Here is a 19,093-nt window from a genome sequence, read left to right on the forward strand (position 1 = left end):
TCCTCCAAAACGGAAGTGATGTGATACGCCCCGTCTTCCTAAGTCGTGAACAACCGAGTCAGTTCAGTGTTTGATATCACGACCATAGATCTATACAATTGGCGATAAGGCCATACTCACCTACAACTTCAATCACAGAAATGCTGGCCCGATACCTCGCTTTGTAGGCAGTGTGCGAAATAGTTTCCAACTTTTCCTAGACAGTCGGGCTGGTTTTGCCTGAAAGTTACTAGCCCCTAAAATATTTCACCGGCCCGAAATTTGAATATAGACACGGGCTTCATCATTAAGCTGCTAACATTTTTATCAGGCCGTAAATCTTGCATGATTTAAAAGTGTATTTTAACTTAACAAGTCGGAGAGAGTGATATATTTACAAAATGACCCCATAAAAATTCACTAGCCAGTCGGGCCAGTGACTGGAGATTTACTGGCCCGACTGGATTTTTACTAGCCAGGGGCTAGCGGGCCAGTGGCTTTTTCGCTCACTGTTTGTAGGGACACTTACTTGTAACTTTCTAATCAGCCATTCGATAGGCCTTCAGTTTGTAAGATCAGCACGTTTGCTTTCTGTATCTGAAACCGCATTAAAAGTCCAATTCTGAATGTAGACTAAAACGGCAGCGTTACTATATTGTTGTGTATATTTTTTTCCAAACAAAAGCATAAAATAACCTGTCATCTCGGAGCGTAATGGCACCTTCAATGAAAGGAAGTACCATCGTAAATATCATTCCTGTTCTGTGTAGGGTTTCTTTTCACAAATAAAAATATACGAATTGAGGCGTTACTGAAGGTGAATCAGAGAAGTGACACCTGAAGCCCCCACGTATTTTCCCTTTACACTGGGAAGTCAAAGTTCAACTGACGCCGAGGTGGCACACAGGCCTTGGGGCAGTGAGGTATCACTCCGGTTGGTTGGTTGGTTGGTTGGTTGGTTTGTTGTTTAACGCCTCACTCAGCAATACTCCAGCTATATATAAATATTAAATAATCGACGCTGGACCAGACAATCCAGTGATCAACAGCATGAGCATCGATCTATGTAATTGGGATGCGATGACACGTGTCAACCAAGTCAGCGAACCTGACCACCCGATCCCGTTAGTCGCCTCTTACGACAAGCATGGTTTTTTGAAGATCAATTCTAATCCGGGTCTGATTATATTTGACATTTGCAGAATACACGTCTAACAATAGAAAGTGTATTTGTCCTCTTTAGCATGTTACAAAGGGGTGTCGCAACCACAAGTAATATTTGCAAACACTTTAGGGTCCTAAAATGAGACACAATCTTAGTCGACGACGTGTGTGTATTATATACTCTCCCAAAAAGAAACGCATATAGGAATTTCAGCTGTATTTTTATGTTTATTTTGAAACATCTTGTAGGCTTTATGAGTCAATGAAATATAGCGAAATTGCATACTGGGAATGCAGACATATCCGTCTTTGGCACCAACTCCAGGAAAGTCAGTTTGAGTGTCACATGGAGACGTGTGGTGGCGCTGAAGTCACTACCTCGTGTGACCACCGTGGGCATCCAGAACTGCACGGCATCGCCTCGGCATCGAACGAATAAGTCTCAGAATCTCGTGTTGCCCAATCGCAGCCCACTCTGCCTGCAGTGCCTGTGCGAGTTGCTGAAGTGTCTGGGGCTGAGAGTTACGGCGTCGCACCCGTCTGTCCAGGGCATCCCACAGATGTTCGATCGGGTTTACGTCCGGTGATCGTGAGGGCCACGGGAGCACATTGATGTTGTGGTTCTGGAGGAAGTCTCTAGTGTGACGTGCTGTGTGGGGCCTGGCATTGTCCTGTTGAAACAACTCCCTCTGGCGATCAATGATTGGAAGGAGGTGTGGGCGTAGGATTTCGTCACAGTATCGTTGAGCTGTCAGGTTGCCCTGGATCATCACCAAATCACTTCTCCTACGGCAGGTGATCGCTCCCCACATCATAACACTGTCCCGGCCGAATCTGTCCACCTGGGGAACGCAAGCGTCGGCGAAATGTTCACGTCGACGTCTGTACACCCGCATTCTTCCATCGCGTCGTTCCAATAGAAATCGTGATTCATCACTGAACCAGATTCTACGCCGATTCGGTAGGTTCCAGGCCTGATTGTTGGTGCACCATTGAACTCGATGTCGACGATGTTGTTGAAGCACAGGGCCAAAATAAGGTCTTCTGGCACGTAAACCAGCCTCTCTCAACCTATTCCTGACGGTCTGTGCAGAAAGCCTCCTCAATCCGGGTATTTGTCGAGCGGTACTGGTCGCCGTAGCTGTTCGATGACGCAGGTGATGTACCCGGATGTAGCGATCCTGCGCCGCAGTGGTCGCTCGAAGTCGCCCACTACGAGGGGCATCTGCTACCGCATTCTGCCGGCGATATCTCTCCCAGAGCCGTGAAATGGTGCTTTGGTGAACATTCATGCGTCGGGCAACTGCACGTTGAGACTGGCCAGCTTCAAGCAAACCAAGGGGCGGTGGGGTAGCCTAATGGTTAAAGCGTTGGCTCGTCATGCCGAAGACCCGGGTTCGAATCCCCACATGGGCACAATGTGTGAAGCCCATTTCTGGTGTCCCCCGCCGTGAAGTTGCTGGAATATTGCTAAAAGCGGCGAAAACCAAACTCAGTCAGTCAGTCAGTCAAGCAAACCAATGGCGATATGACGGTTGGCTTCACTTAGACGTGGCAGTTTGCGTTCGTCAACAATATTTCAAATACAGTGAAAATCGACAGACAGCGATCAACCTTTTATACCCATCATTGAGACTATCTGATCCCCAACTTTCACGTGCATTGCATGTGAATTGTGCATTCTGTGACACTACACGCCGAAATTGAAAATCATGCTGTTAAATATGGGTATTTTACGGATGGTGCGTTTTGTTGTGATGTTTCAAAACATAAACACCATAGGACTCATAAACGGAGCAAAACCTTTTGTAAAATGAATCACGTTTTAATTCATTGCTACATGGAATTGCTATTTTCATTATGCGTTTCTTTTTTGGGAGAGTATATATATATTATATATTTCCATACTCATGTTTATAATCTCAAAAACTATTATATCGTTGGGGAAGACCGCATGTTGCTCTGTCATTAAATGTTACTTCACTCAAGCGTGATATCAGTTGTAATGTTTCATTCAATACAGAATTTCATAATCTCATGCATAATTAAAATGTCATACATTCATAACATGTCACAAACCATACTGCAAGTATTTTATGTTCAGTAAGGTCGTATCGTGGTGTGGCATACAGGGGCGGTGGGGTAGCCTAGTGGTTAAAGCGTTCGCCGAAGACCCAGGTTCGATTCCCCACATGGCGTACATGATATGGGAATGAATGTGTGTTATCACGAGTGACAGAATGCGTTACCTGGTGTGTGACAGACTGTGTAACAAAATGGGTGACCTAATGTGTGTTAGAATGTGTGAATGTAGACCTATTCTAACCAGGAATGCCCAGGCCCTTAAATGACCCCTACTTGCTGGATTCACATAAATCTGAAAGCCTCAGCAAAAGGCTGGAGTGAAACTGCTTAGGGCAGGCAATTTGCCGGAAGCAAAAACGATTAATTCTGGGAGTACACTGGCATCATCCAGAAATGTAATCGTGTTTATAAAATACATTTGAAGGCAATCCGTAATTTGCAGTAGAATGTGGGATTTGTGTGAACAGAGCATGCCACCTGACGTATGAAAGAATGTGTAACTTGTGTGTGACAGAATATGTCACCTAGCGCATGACAGAATGTGTGACTTGTGTGACAGAATGTCACCTAATGTGTGACAGAATGTGTCACTTTGTGTGACACAATGCCACCTAATGTGTGACAGAATGTGTGACTTGTGTGTGACAGATATGTCACTAATGTGTGACAGAATAGCACCTAAGGTGTGACAGAATTTCACCTAATGTGTGACTTGTGTGTGACACAATGTCACCTAATGTGTGACAGAATATGTGACTTGTGTGTGACAGATATGTCATCTCATGTGTGACCTGTGTGTGACAGAACACACCACTAATGTAAGTAGAATGTGTGACCTGTGTGTGACATATATGTCACCTGACGTATGACAGAATGTGTGACTTGTGTGTGACAGAATGTGTGACCTGTGTGTTACAGAAGTAGAATGATTGACTACCTTTACGCCGCTTTTAGCAATATTCCAGCAATATCACGGCGGGGAACACCAGAAATGGGCTTCACACATTGTACCCATGTGGGGAGTCGAACCAGGGTCTTCGGCGTGACGAGCCAACGCTTTAACCACTAGACTACCCCACCGCCCCTATAGAAGTAGAAAATGTGTGCAACAGAAGTTAACAGAATGTTTGACGGAATGTGTCAGCATATGTAAAGTGTCGGATGTGACAGGATGTGTGACAGAATGTTTCAGAATGAGCGACTGAATGAAATGAAATATGATAATTTGTACCAATATGTGACAAATTGTTACAGAATAAGTTAAAGACTGTAACAGAATGAGTGACAGATTGTAACAGAATGAGTGACAAATCGTAGCAGCATATGTGGCAGAGTGTAACAGAATGTGTAAAAGAGGAAAACAGAAGGCACCGTTGAAGCCTCAACCGAACGCGGTGTCTTAAAGGGGGTCGGTGCTCCCCAAGAAGTTAGTATAACGCGCTCCGTATAAAGTGACACAACGCCCCTGTATATTTAGCGTAGTAATAATTTGGTGTCGTTTAACGCTTACTCAGCACTATTACAGCTTTACGAGGAGGGAAAGTAAATAATGTAATTCTGGATATGACACTCCGGTGATTATGATCATGGCCAACTGTTTAGATAACACGCAATCGTGACTGAGTCGCCGAACCAGCCAACGCCGAGATTGTCGACCAGCGTATTGAGACCTATTCTTACTAGGAAACCCATAAAAAATCTACTGCTAGATTTACATAAAATCTTAAAGCATCTGCAACAGACAAGTTTCGAATAAAACTGCTTGGGCAGACAATTTTCAGGAAACCAAACCCCTTTAAATGTGGGAGTTCAGTGGCATCATCTAGAACTGTAATCGAGTTTATGATATACATATGAAGACATTCTCAGTTGGTGTTTGGTGCGTGTGATAAAAAGGTAATACTTTGTCACGTGACGTGTGCCTTGCCCCACCCTCTTCGTGTTAGCAGCGTGGGTGACCAGAAAGGTGGAGGGGAGATAAAACTTCGACTCTCGCGTATAACGGTCAGAAACACATAGACAATTTAATTACGAGATAGGACTAGAAAATCGATAAGTCATATGCTGGCGTTGTACACCGTGATCTAGCGAAGATATACCTCATAGGTTAGACATTACATTACATTAACAGAGCCGGTGTCATCAGGCGAAGGCTGGTAGTCGTTGTCAATATGCCTGGAATTGTTCTTGGAATATTGGTAACTATTCTGAAAGCCTTTAATGGCATCTCCACATCTGGTTATTCAATAGCGGCTCCGTTGTTGTTTGTGACGTCACAAACGACTCTGTTGCCATGTTTGAGTCATGACTCGCTACATACTTGCATCAGAAGCGTGACGTCATCATGACGTCATCTTGTTGTGTTGAAGACACTGATGGAGCAGACATAGCGTGTCTTCTTACATTTTTAGCCCAAAGTGGTAACGGAAGAGATTTTGCGTCGTGAAGGTCAGTTGGATCTATGCTGTGCTGTCATCAGCATCGCCAAATATTTCCTGGCAAATGAAGAAGATCTTGGAAATACGTCAATGTTGTGATGCTCGTTGTTTACTTACCTACACGCGCTTATTTACGGACTATCGTGAATATATCTGTCAAGCTATTTGTATCTCTTTGTTGAAATATTCAGTTCATATTTAGTTCATATTTAGTTAATTATAGTGAGCGTTATTTTATGATCATGCCAGCTTTTATCCGTCATCATCGTCTTTATCGTTATCTTTACATCATCGTCCGTTAGTACAGTACAGTGTGAAGTCAATAAGCCCACCCTCGTTGTTATGAGTGAGTGAGTTTAGTTTTACGACGCTCTTAGCAATATTTCAGAATATCACGGCGAGGAACAGCAGATATGTCTTCAAACTCGTTGTTATGTGATCGATTGAAATAGAATATCGTCTTACTTCGGACCCTTTACAGTATGTGATAATAGAATAATGCCCATGTGTTGATATTGTGCAGATGTATGAATGAGTGAGTGAGTATGGTTTTACAGCGCTTTTAGCAATGTTCCAGCAACCGGGGACACCAGAAATGGGCTTCACACATTGTGCCAATGTGGGGAATCTTCGGCGTGATGAGCGAACGCTTTAATCACTAGGCTACCCCACCGCCCCTGCACCTGTATGTAATGTTCAACTCCGATCACCTAATGTATGTCTGAATTGGAACTTCAGTCACCTCATGCGTGTCCGATGCGAAACGCCAATCACCTCATGCGTGTCTGATGTGAAACTTTAATCACCTCATGTATGCCTGATGAGAAACATCAGTCACCTCATGTATGTCTGATGTGAAACTTCAATCACCTCATGTATGTCTGATGTGAAACTTCAATCACCTCATGTATGTCTGATGTGAAACTTCAATCACCTCATGCGTGTCTGATGTGAAACTTCAATCACCTCATGCGTTTCTGATGTGAAACTTCAATCACCTTATGCATGTCTGATGTGAAACTTCAATCACCTTATGCGTGTCTGATGTGAAACTTCAATCACCTCATGCATGTCTGATGTGAAACTTCAATCACCTCATGCATGTCTGATGTGAAACTTCAATCACCTTTGCATGTCTGATGTGAAACTTCAATCACCTCATGCGTGTCTGGCATGCAGCCAACGGAGTGGCGTTGCATCTGGACGCATCATTTACTCATTTCATCACGTGCACGGACAGCACGTGGTGCACGTGCTCAGAGAAGCCAGAGGGTACCTGTCGTGTCATCCTCGATCATCTCCAGGGTATACGTTACGATCACTATCCACTATACCCTGGATGCATCCACGGCTTGGCCCGATGAGTTTATTACCTCCCTTGGCTGGCTTTTTATCCAATCAGGTGTCTACGCTGGGAAGTTGAGCGAACCAATCAGAAGTCACTTTCGCTTCTTAAATTATCTAACCGTTTACACTTAGCAACACAGTTGATGCAGAGGTACTCTGAAAGAGGTAGAAGTTGTTCTTTCATATATATTTTTAAAGTTTCAGATCTGTCAATTTGTCTGTATGATTTCCCCAAAAATCTGAGTGGCACTGCGACCGCTATCCTTGTTGACACTGGCAAGCTCGGATGTAACGGCGGCTTAGCTGATTGGCTACTGTGAGAATGCTGAGCCAGCAAAGTGAGGTAATATAATTATCGCAAGCCGTGGATGCATCCAGGGTATAGTGGAGAGTGATCGTAACGTATACCCTGGAGATTATCGAGGATGCTGTCGTGTATGTATCGACCCAAATGGTACCACAGCGGATATCGATCTTCATCGGACACTAGTTTTACACACATTTATCGTCATTCCACCAGTTCCTTCATGCCAGTATATATATTTTAGGATATTCAATATCTGTGTTGGTCCGTTTATCAGATCCCAAATAATACTGAAGAAGGAGTCGAACTCACGACTGGAATGATTGGGAATTTTACATGACTTCACCTACTGAAACATTTGTTCTGGCCGTCATTCATTCATTCATTCATTCATTCATTCATTCATTCATTCATTCACCCATTCATTCATTCATTCACCCATTCATTCATTCATTCACCCATTCATTCATTCATTCATCCATTCATTCATTCATTCATCCATCCATTCATTCATTCATTCATTCATTCATTCACCCATCCATTCATTCATTTATGCAGATACACATTTTCGAATTTGATAATAATATTTCTGGGATTAAATGTCAGTGTTTCATTCATGCAGATATATATTTTTAAATATACTAATTTTATTTCTGGGACAGTACATCATTACGTTCATGCTATCTCTATCCATATCCCTATCCCAAATGAACAATCACGTGTCAGTGACTTCCGTTCAACCGCTTGGTTGGACATGTATCAGCTGTTTAGTACGGTCTGTCTCACAGTCCCTGAATCACATTATATTTTCCCTTCTGTCCACCTTTCTGAAATGTTGAAGTGCTTGATAATGCAGGACTAGATTTTCTCATTTTCTGAATCACCTTTGTCACTAGCTGTAGTGTTCATTTTCAATTTAAAAGAAATTGTTTGTTTCTATCAAAATTATATACATTCAGAGTTGGTTCTGTAAAATGTCCCTGTTCTTTAAAAGTGTGACTGGCACTATTAATCTGGATTATAATCACGTTTCTGTAGATCCCTGTGTCAGTCTGTCTCACAGTCCCTGAATCACATTATATTTTCCCTTCTGTCCACCTTTCTGACATGCTGAAGTGCTTGATAAAGCAGGACTAGATTTTCTCATTTACTGAATCACCTTTGTCACTAGTGTCCATTTTCAATTTAAAAGAAATTGTTTGTTTCTATCAAAATTATGTACATTCAGAGTTGGTTCTGTATAATGTACACTGTTCTTTAAAAGTGTGATGGGCACTTTTAATCCGGATTATAATCACGTTTCTGTAGATTCCTGTGTCAGTCTGTCTCACAGTCCCTCAACCACATTATTTTCCCGACTGCCTAGCCCTCCCTGCAATGATTAAGCCCTAAATGAAGCAAGTCCTAAAACTTACTGGAGCTTCTTTTCAATGTAAATCGGTGTACTTGATACTATCAAAATTGTATGTACTCAGGGACTAAGCGTTAGTCTATACCCTGTGTCTCAGACTGACTGAACGGTACCAGGCCTCCTGGGGTGCCGCTCCATCCCCCACCCCACTAATCCCCGCATCATTGCATCACGGCTGATACGCTATCTCCCTGGCGGTAAAGGGCGGCATGTTGCACATGAGAAGTTTCTGACGTAACAGTGGCTGGATAATCTCGCCGACCTGGTTTGGCGGGGATCAGGAAGGATGGGGTAATTGGGGGTGGGGATAACAAAGGTGACATGCTGTACCGTTTAGCAACCCCCTGCCTCGCTCCCACTGACGTAACAGAGTAAGCATTTCCCCTGCTACCCAACTCCACTCGCCCGTGTATTCCGATAAGAACGATATACGTTCTCCAGATAAGAGACTTACAGGGAGTTTCAAACGATTGTTGCGAACGGACTGGTACCCCCCACCCCACCCCCGTGCCATCTTCACACGTCAGCGGATAACGGAGAGATATTCCGCTATTTTTAACACGTTTGCCCAGTGCATTATTGCGTAATCCTGGAGGAAATATAAGACATTATTCACTCTCTCGCCAAGAGCAATCTTCGGGGACATTGATACCCGACTTCAGTACTATACGGACTAATCAGTCCAGTGATTCAGAATGGCGCCGAGGCGATGCTGACAACATCAGTGCATCCTTGATCCCCACTGCAGACTATACCACTGGCCGCACCCACATACACTGCATCCTCCCCACCCAGCCCACCAAGCACAACGCAATTACTCACCGAAATCCTCCCCCGCCTCTCCGACCATGAATAACACTGCTTCCTTCCAAACGCCTTTTGCCGGTGATAACACTGCTTCCTTCCAAACTCCTTTTACCGGTGATAACACTGCTTCCTTCCAAACCCCTCTAACCGATGATAACACTGATTTCTTCCAAACTCCTCTAACCGATGATAACACTGCTTCCTTCCAAACCCCTCTTACCGGTGATAACCCTGCTTCATTCCAAACCCCTCTAACCGATGATAACAACTTCCAAACTTCTAACTGATGTCCTACCAAACCCATTTACTGATGATTTCTGGTGTCCCCTGCCGTGATATTGCTGGAATATTGCTAAAAGCGGCGTAAAACCAAACTCAGTCAGTCAGTCAGTCTTACTGATGACAATGCTGATTTCTTTTAAACCTCACCCACCAACACTCCTTGTTTCCACACCCAGTTACTTACCAACCCTCCTTGCTACCACGCCCAACTCACAAGGATAACAGTCCTTGCCTCCACGCCCAACTCACAAGGATAACACTCCTTGCTTCCACACCCAGTTACTTACCAAACCTCCTTGCTACCACGCCCAACTCATAAGGATAACAGTCCTTGCCTCCACGCCCAACTCACAAGGATAACACTCCTTGCTTCCACACCCAGTTACTTACCAAACCTCCTTGCTACCACGCCCAACTCACAAGGATAACAGTCCTTGCCTCCACACCCAACTCACAAGGATAACAGTCCTTGCCGCCACACCCAACTCACAAGGATAACACTCCTTGCCGCCACACCCAACTCACAACGATAACAGTCCTTGCTTCCACACCCAACTCACAACGATAACAGTCCTGCTTCCACACCCAACTCACAACGATAACAGTCCTCGCTTCCACACCCAACTCACAACGATAACAGTCCTCGCTTCCACACCCAACTCACAACGATAACAGTCCTCGCTTCCACACCCAACTCACAACGATAACAGTCCTCGCTTCCACACCAAACCCACAAGGATAACAGTCCTCGCTTCCACACCCAACTCATAAGGATAACACTCCTTGCCGCCACACCCAACTCACAACGATAACAGTCCTTGCCGCCACACCCAACTCACAAGGATAACACTCCTTGCTTCCACACCCAACTCACAAGGATAAGACTCCTTGCTTCCACACCTAACTCACAAGGATAACAGTCCTTGCCTCCACACCCAACTCACAAGGATAACAGTCCTTGCCCCCACACCCCACTTACCAGTGATTACAGTCCTTACTTCCACACCCAACTCACAAGGATAACAGTCCTTGCCCCCACACCCCACTTACCAGTGATTACAGTCCTTACTTCCACTCCCAACTCACAAGGATAACAGCCTTTGCCTCCACACCCAACTTACCAGTGATAACAGTCCTTACCTCCACGCCCAACTCACAAGGATAACAGTCCATGCCTCCACACCCAACTCACAAGGATAACAGCCCTTACCTCCACGCCCAACTCACAAGGATAACAATGCCTCAACAAGGATAACAGCCCTTACCTCCACGCCCAACTCACAAGGATAACAGTCCTTGCCTCCACACCCAACTCACAAGGATAACAGCCCTTACCTCCACGACCAACTCACAAGGATAACAGTCCTTGCCTCCACACCCAACTCACAAGGATAACAGTCCTTACTTCCACATACCAATGATAACACTGTTTTCTCCCATTCATCACCCACAGATATGAATACTGCTATCTCCCTACCTGAAGTCACCTCCTTCGTCATAATCGCCTACCCCGATTCTCTCCCCCAGGTAACCTAGCAAAGCATCATCCCTTCCCACCGCACGTGAGCAGTAAAATCTTCCCCCACGCTCGGCGTCCGCGCCTCGACCCCAGCCATCTCTCTTTAATGACGCTTTTTTTCATGTCAGCTGTTTTCAAGACGACAAAAGCAGCATGCGTCCTCGTCAGCCAACAGACTCCCTGGTAGTGAAGGTCTGGTGCCGTGTCATGCACACCGGACAAGCACGCCACCAGCGTGGACGTACAACGAAGACAAGCACGGTGATGGAGATAGCTAGCCTTGTAATGATCAGATGAAAAAGTCTCCCATAGTTTTGTAGTTCCTCCAGATCACGGTAGCAAAGTTGGGTCTTCAATATAGAAAATCAATACTGCATAGTGTTATCCCTGCGTTCACAGAACGTGCACCAGTGTGAACAAAATTAACAGTATTTCCTATAGCGTCGAAGACAGGGTCTATCGACCAGAGGTTTTGGAACAGACCATGTCAGTGATTGCGGGTCGCAGTTCGATCTGTGGATAGGAGGGGTGATGTGCCAGTAGCCAACGGTCGCTTATGCCAGTAGCAGGGAGGGTTGAGCGGTGGAACAGTCACTGGTCTGCGCCGCATAATAAGACCCCGGCAGTACTCGCTACATCTACTCGCGAAACAGCTACAAGTGGTCGGCCGCCTCGGCTCTGCCACCGAAATGAGCCAATTGGCTTTGGGCATGCGTATTTCGTCTGAAAGCTTTTGATCAAGATGGCGCTGGGTTTCGGACAGCCGCGTCTTGTGAGCAGACGATGTTCAGCAGGGCCTTGGAGTTACCTGCAGTATGTGGAGAAAACCCAGCTATAAAACCCCGTGACAAGTTGATCAAGTTGTGAGAATTATGCGGTGTGTGAAATATTCCGACGTGGGTTGGAAGTAAGAGCAGACGACACAAGCTAAAAGCGCCAGTTGGCACTGTGGAGGCGAGGTGACAGCTAGACACCCCGCTTCAGTCCTCCTGCTCAGTAGGCAATACCATTGGGCAACAATCGAAATTGGATGAGTGTCTTTGAGCGACGGGATTGCTCAATTAAAGATTGTTCATGTTTATTTCGAGATTTTGTGCACTTGTTCCCCTTCCGTGTACCTTCAATGAAATATGCCAGATCTTCTAGGGAATGGGAACAGTAAGCAGTTATATCGCAGTTTGCCCCCCCTCCCGTGGGGCTTCGGTGGACGCCTACAGTGCCTACGGGGTCGACGCACACGGTATTGGCCTGCTGTGTTAGTGTTTCTTCTCGTGACCCTGGAGAGTATTGCGCGTGGGTCCGTCCTAGCGAGCACGTGCTCCTATCTGGGGTACTATCTTGATAATGCGTCCGTTTCCTCAACCCTCTACCCGTGCCTTAGCCTCACGACAGATCTAAACAGACAGATTTGTGACAAGCAAGTTAAGGCGAGAACGAAAATGATACGCCGAAGAAACATACGGCTAAAATTGTGTTCCTCGTATCCTATATATTCCCTTATTAGCGCTTCCAATAGGGAGAACCCCTGCAAAGTCGCCGGCTCCATGTCGGAGTGTACTAATTGTTTGGACAGACTTCTAGCCATAGACCTGGAGGTTGAACATAGCATAAGCGGCTTTCAGGACATTTTAGAACGGATGGATTGTACGGACCGCTATTCGGTCAAATGGAATTGTACGCATTGTAAGGTAAGATAATTTATATACATTTTACACCATGACCAAACTGTGACAAGGCGTTTTCAGTCCAGTGGTCGTGACAGACACGATTCCTCATGGTTTTCAACAACCTGTTGATCTTTTACGTCAGCTGTGTTTTCGAATATTCCTTATGGTCATATTATTTATTACATATTTTCTTTCCGATGACAGTTTTTCCGGGTAGGTGTCGCTTGAAGACACTGGGGGCTGTGTGAGGAGTTTACGACAGACTGGGAGCGATTGGCTCATGTTGTGTGACCTTCACTGACACAGTTAAAGGTCACAAACCAAGCCCTGCTGGAAACTATTCCTGTGCATGTTTCATTTCAGAGGCTATATATTACATAGACCACAGCTAGTGGTTATATTTCACCATCACCTGTTGCTCTTATCACGAGGAGCCATCTTGATTTTATGTTTGTATTCCTCAAATGTTCTTCCCCACACAGGAAGCAATCAAACTAGCGGAATGGTAATTCCCGTTTAATCATCACTCGAACTATTGACAATATTCAAATGTACTCTGCAGCTGGCGAAGTGTGACTAAATAATGTTGGCATTCGTCAAAAACAACAAAAACTGGTTCAGTTAGAGTCATAGCTGTAGAACAAGTGTAGGAACGTATATATTCTAGCACATGCCAATGTATTATTGTGAGGCACGTACGACGTATTAACTCCTTCTATGTTCAGTGTTATTTGGACTATCTTCCCGTCTTGTCTTGTTTATAACAGCGATATTGCTTGACAACCTCGCGTTATGTGAATCACGTGCCCAGCTCTTCCACACCGGTCCGAGTGCTCGGACAATGGTCAGACCAAATAACCAATTTATCATAGACCTGGCAAAGGAAACCGATCTATTTGAGCAGCGGAGTAACACATTACCTCGATGTAACACGGTCCTCTTAAAGCGGAACCGGTTCACGCGCGTCGTAATTTATGCTGTCATCATATGAATCAGGATTATCAAACTGATACATACACTACAGTAGCCATTGGATGACGTCAGAGGGGACATATTGTTATTGGTTAGCCGATATCTATATACAAATGGACATAGACTATTTGAAGACCTTTCGAGAAACATCTTACACTGGACATTAGGATCAAACCACAGTTCCACGGAATGTTGTCTCTTGGTATTGAAACCTTCCTTCATGACCTGATTGGTTCCATCGTATTAAAAACATGCCAGTATACAAAAAACATATTCCAGTATATTTATATCCAGTCATAAGAATCAGTTGCACCTACTTATGATAAGGGCAAGGAGGACGAGATTCTCCTTCTCATATACGATTATAGACGGGAGACCGTAATTACTGTCCAAGTACCGAATGAGCCGATACTGAACTACAGTGATATGTCTGTGCTGGTGACGTCGACCCTGGAGATGAGGGTGCTGTCGCCTTACCAGATGTCTGCAGAGTCCCACGCCTCCACGGCCAATCTGTACATCGATTGCCTGTTTTTATAATTGCAGGAAATGAAGGCCCTAACTGCGCTGGTTCGTATATTCGGACCTATTGTAATCATATTCTATTCCATTTGACGATCGGCCTTGACCCTTCACCGGATCAAAGAGAAGCGTCCATTTGCTCTGTGACTGCTTACCCACCGAAGTTTCGAATCCCAATGATCGCCCCCACCACCCGAACCACCACCACCACCCTCGACACCAGTTGAACTCCCCTTGAGGAGAACATTTATGTCAACCTCTGTATTATCCACACAACAATTCGAGTTATCTGTCTCACAGTTATTGAACTGCATTGTTTTCCCTACCCCGCTTGTACCCATCTCCTCCACAACAGTGGAACCCCTCCATCTCCTCCACAACAGTGGAGCACCTCCATCTCCTCCACAACTGTGGAACCCCTCCATCTCCTCCACAACAGTGGAACCCCTCCATCTCCTCCACAACAGTGGAGCACTTCCATCTCCTCCACAACTGTGGAACCCCTCCATAACAGTGGAGCACCTCCATCTCCTCCACAACTGTGGAACCCCTCCATCTCCTCCACAACACTCAAACCCATCAATCTTCTGCACAAGAGTGGAACCCATCCATCTCCTCCACAACTGTGGACAGTGGAACCCCTCCACCTCCTCCACAACAGTCAAATCTCTCCATCTCCTCCACAACAGCCGAACCCCTCCATCTCCTTCACAACAGTCAAACCCATCAATCTTCTCCACAACAGTCAAACCCTCCATCTCCTCCACAACAGCCGAACCCCTCCATCTCCTCCACAACAGTCAAACCCTCCATCTCCTCCACAACAGACAAACCCTCCATCTCCTCCACAACAGCCGAACCCCTCCATCTCCTCCACAACAGTCAAATCTCTCCATCTCCTCCACAACAGCCGAACCCCTCCATCTCCTTCACAACAGTCAAACCCATCAATCTTCTCCACAACAGTCAAACCCCTCCATCTTCTCCGTAACAGCCGAACCCCTCCATCTCCTCCACAAGTCAAACCCCTCCATCTCCTCCACAACAGTCAAACCCCTCTATCTCCTCCACAACAGTCAAACCCATCAATCTTCTGCACAAGAATGGAACCCCTCCATCCACTCCACAACAGTCAAACCCATCCATCTCTCCCACATCAGCCGAAGCCGTCTATTTCCTCCACAACAGCTGAACCCCTCCATATCCTCCACAACCGTGGAACCCCTCCATCTCCTCCACAACAGTCAAACCCATCAATCTTCTGCACAACAGTCAAACTTCTCAACCTCCTTCACAACAGTGGAACACCTCCACCTCCTCCACAACAGTCAAATTCCTCCACCTCCTTTACAACAGTGGAGCACCTCCATATCCTACCTCCTGAATCCTCCATCTTCTCCACACCAGTCGACTCCTGCCACTTCCACAACAGTGGAACCCCTCCATATCCTCCACAACAGTGGAACCCCTCCATATCCTCCACAACAGTGGAACCCCTCCATATCCTCCACAACGGTCGAACCTCTCCATATCCAACCTCATGAATCCCATGAACCTCCTCCACAACAATCAAACTCCCCACCATCTCCTCCACAACAATGAAACTACCCCCATCTCCTCCACAACAGTGGAAACCATTCTACCTCTTCCATATCAGTCGATATTGGTTAGAACACATTATCAAACATTGTTTGCAGCCATTGTAAATGGAATCCAGCATTTCATCACAATTTAATTATGAGTAGTGGTGGTCTATTATATAATGCAATGTTCACCAAAGTGTACAGTTAATAATATGTTGTATTACTTAGACTTGTATTAATACAATGGATGGTTCAGTCGAGCAGTCTACATGTTTCCGTTCAGGTAATGTTTTCGTGGAATTGAACCCTTATTTAATGGAACTGAACCCCTCTTTAATGGAATTGAACCCCTCTTTAATGGAACTGAACCCCTCTTTAATGGAATTGAACCCCTCTTTAATGGAACTGAACCCTTCTTAAATGGAACTGAACCCTTATTTAATGGAACTGAACCCCTCTTTTTGGTAGCAATGTTTTTACATTGCAACGAGATAAATTGTCAAAACATAATAATGTTACACTATAATAATTTGTAACAAAATGTTACATTGTAATAATCTGTGGCAAAATAAGATATGGTAACATTATTTTTTCATTCAACTAGGTACATTGTAGCATTATTATACCCTGTAAGACATCTTAATAATGATATAAACTGACAAGACATCTTAATAATGTTATATTGTAATAACACATCGTTATGATGTTACATTGTAACAACACATCTAAATAACGTTATATTGTAACACATCTTAATAATGTTACATTGCCCAACACGTCTTAATAATGTTACATGGTAACAACACATCTTGATAATATTACATTGTAACAATGCATCTTAATAATGTTATATTGTAACACATATAAATAATGTTACATTGTAACGACACATTTTAATAATGTTATATAGTATTAACATATCTTAATAATGTTACATTGTAACAATACATCTTAATACTGTAATATTGTGACAAGTTATCGTTGTGGTGTTACAGTGTAACGAGGAAAAGTGTCGTAATGAGTAACACTGTGTAACAAGTGATCACATCAATGTTAGATTGTAACGTTGTATCAACTTCATTATGATAGCGTTACATTGTAAACAGCTAACCTTATTATAAAATTACATTTTAGCAAGATATTGTTACATTAATGCTACAATTGTCTTCCTGCCGTTATTACGACAATATATTGTAAGCATGTATCGTTACAATAATGTCACACATATAATCCTGATTATTGTTAGATTAAGTTGTAACATAGCAATGTTATTGTGCCGAACTAAGATGATGAAATAATTCAACCGTGACAGGTCCCATGTTATTTTACAGCATCAATATTATCGGAACTGAAAAAGATGATCTGCCATGCCGTTTGGGAAATGTTCATTAACTAGTTATCGTTACACGTAATTGTACTGCTGTTATATGGTTACAATGTAACTGGCGATACAACTTGATGTCTATGTTGCGTGTGGAGGAGTCACTGGATACTCCCAGCAACGTCGGTGACAGCGGGAAACAGCTACTGACGGCGTAGTTTGTCGTGATGTGGAGACCTGACGCCAATCCTGAGCAATAGCAGGCAGATTCACTTGGTTAAAGAGAGCAACGTTATTTTGATTTTTGACTTAAATAAATTGCATGGTTATATATCGTCGTTAACTGCTGCAGGCGACAGATAACGACCCATGCGTTGTCGCTGGCTACATGGATAACCACTAAGACGGCAGTAGACTTGCTTCATGGGTGCATGTATTTCAAGATGCAGTATTAAATGGCAGAGTTGCAAACCCTGCATGCAGAAATCTACGATTGTGGGTTCGAATCCTCGTTCATCCCGATGACGTACCTCGGTTTGCCTGCACCATACACGTGCTGGTGGGGGTTTCGCCAGTGGTAAAGTCACTCCGAAACCTGGAACATCGCCCGAAATACCATTACTGGATTCCAAACTTGGAAACGTTGTTTGTGCTCACATGCATATGTTGCTTGGTGTTTGTACTGCATCTTTTTTACGTTTTATGTCCACGGTTTATTCAGGGCGAGGGTCGTGTATGTCATGCCAGGTGTGTTACAGATATCCTATGTGAATCCCATGCTGGAATAGATGCCTTCAATGCTGGTCGCATGACACACAATGCCAAGTAATTTCTCTTGTTTCATGCCAAGTAATATTTCATGTCATGTCTCCATTAATATCTGACGCCTCGAGTCTGTTCTTACTTGAGTCAGTATTGTACCTCTGGTAATGTTCCGTGTCCCGTGTACAGGTCTATTCAGACTCAGCGATCTTTAAGTTAAAGTTCTGTTCAGAAACGACAATCGTTCAGCTGCAGTTCTCTTTAGACACGACAATCATTAAGATGCAATTCTGTTTAGACACTACGATCTTTAAGCTGCAGTTTTGTTTAGACACTACGATCTTTAAGCTGCAGTTTTGTTTAGACACGACGATCTTTAAGCTGCAGTTCTGTTTAGACACGACGAAATATAAGCTGCACTTTTGTTTAAACACGACGATTATTAGGCTACAGTTCTGTTCAGAAACGACAATCGTTTAGGTGCAGTTCTGTTTAGACACGACGATCTTATAGCTGCAGTTCTGTTTAGACACGACGGTCTTATAGCTGCAATTATATTACCAAACGACGATCTTTAAGCTACAGTTCTATTCTGACACGACTATCTTTAAGCTGCGGTTCTGTTCAGACAAGATGATCATTAACCTATAGCTCTTTTAAGACAACGATGTTAAGCTACAGCTCTATTAGACACGGCGCTATTAAGCTACAGCTCTATTAGACACGGCGCTATTAAGCTACAGCTCTATTAGACACGGCGCTATTAAGCTACAGCTCTATTAGACACGGCGCTATTAAGCTACAGCTCTATTAGACACGGTGCTATTTAGCTACAGCTCTATTAGACACGACGCAGTTAAGCTACAGCTCTATTAGACACGGCGCTATTAAGCTACAGCTCTATTAGACACGGCGCTAGTTAAGCTACAG

At 44.3% G+C, this 19,093-nt stretch overlaps 1 protein-coding gene across 1 annotated transcript in view; it reads left to right on the plus strand.

The window, feature by feature from the left end:
- Positions 1-12,087: 12,087 nt before the first annotated feature.
- Positions 12,088-19,093, plus strand: part of LOC124259899 (transmembrane protein FAM155A-like) — a 135,605-nt gene continuing 128,599 nt past the window's right edge. The window contains exon 1 of the mRNA XM_046694126.1: positions 12,088-13,024. Within this exon, the coding sequence (XP_046550082.1) occupies positions 12,467-13,024 (558 nt within the window). The 5' untranslated portion in view covers positions 12,088-12,466. The remainder of the gene's footprint in view (positions 13,025-19,093) is intronic.

This window comes from Haliotis rubra, unplaced genomic scaffold, assembly GCF_003918875.1.
Source record: "Haliotis rubra isolate DU_JTF1 unplaced genomic scaffold, ASM391887v1 Scf740, whole genome shotgun sequence".
NCBI lineage: Eukaryota > Metazoa > Mollusca > Gastropoda > Lepetellida > Haliotidae > Haliotis > Haliotis rubra.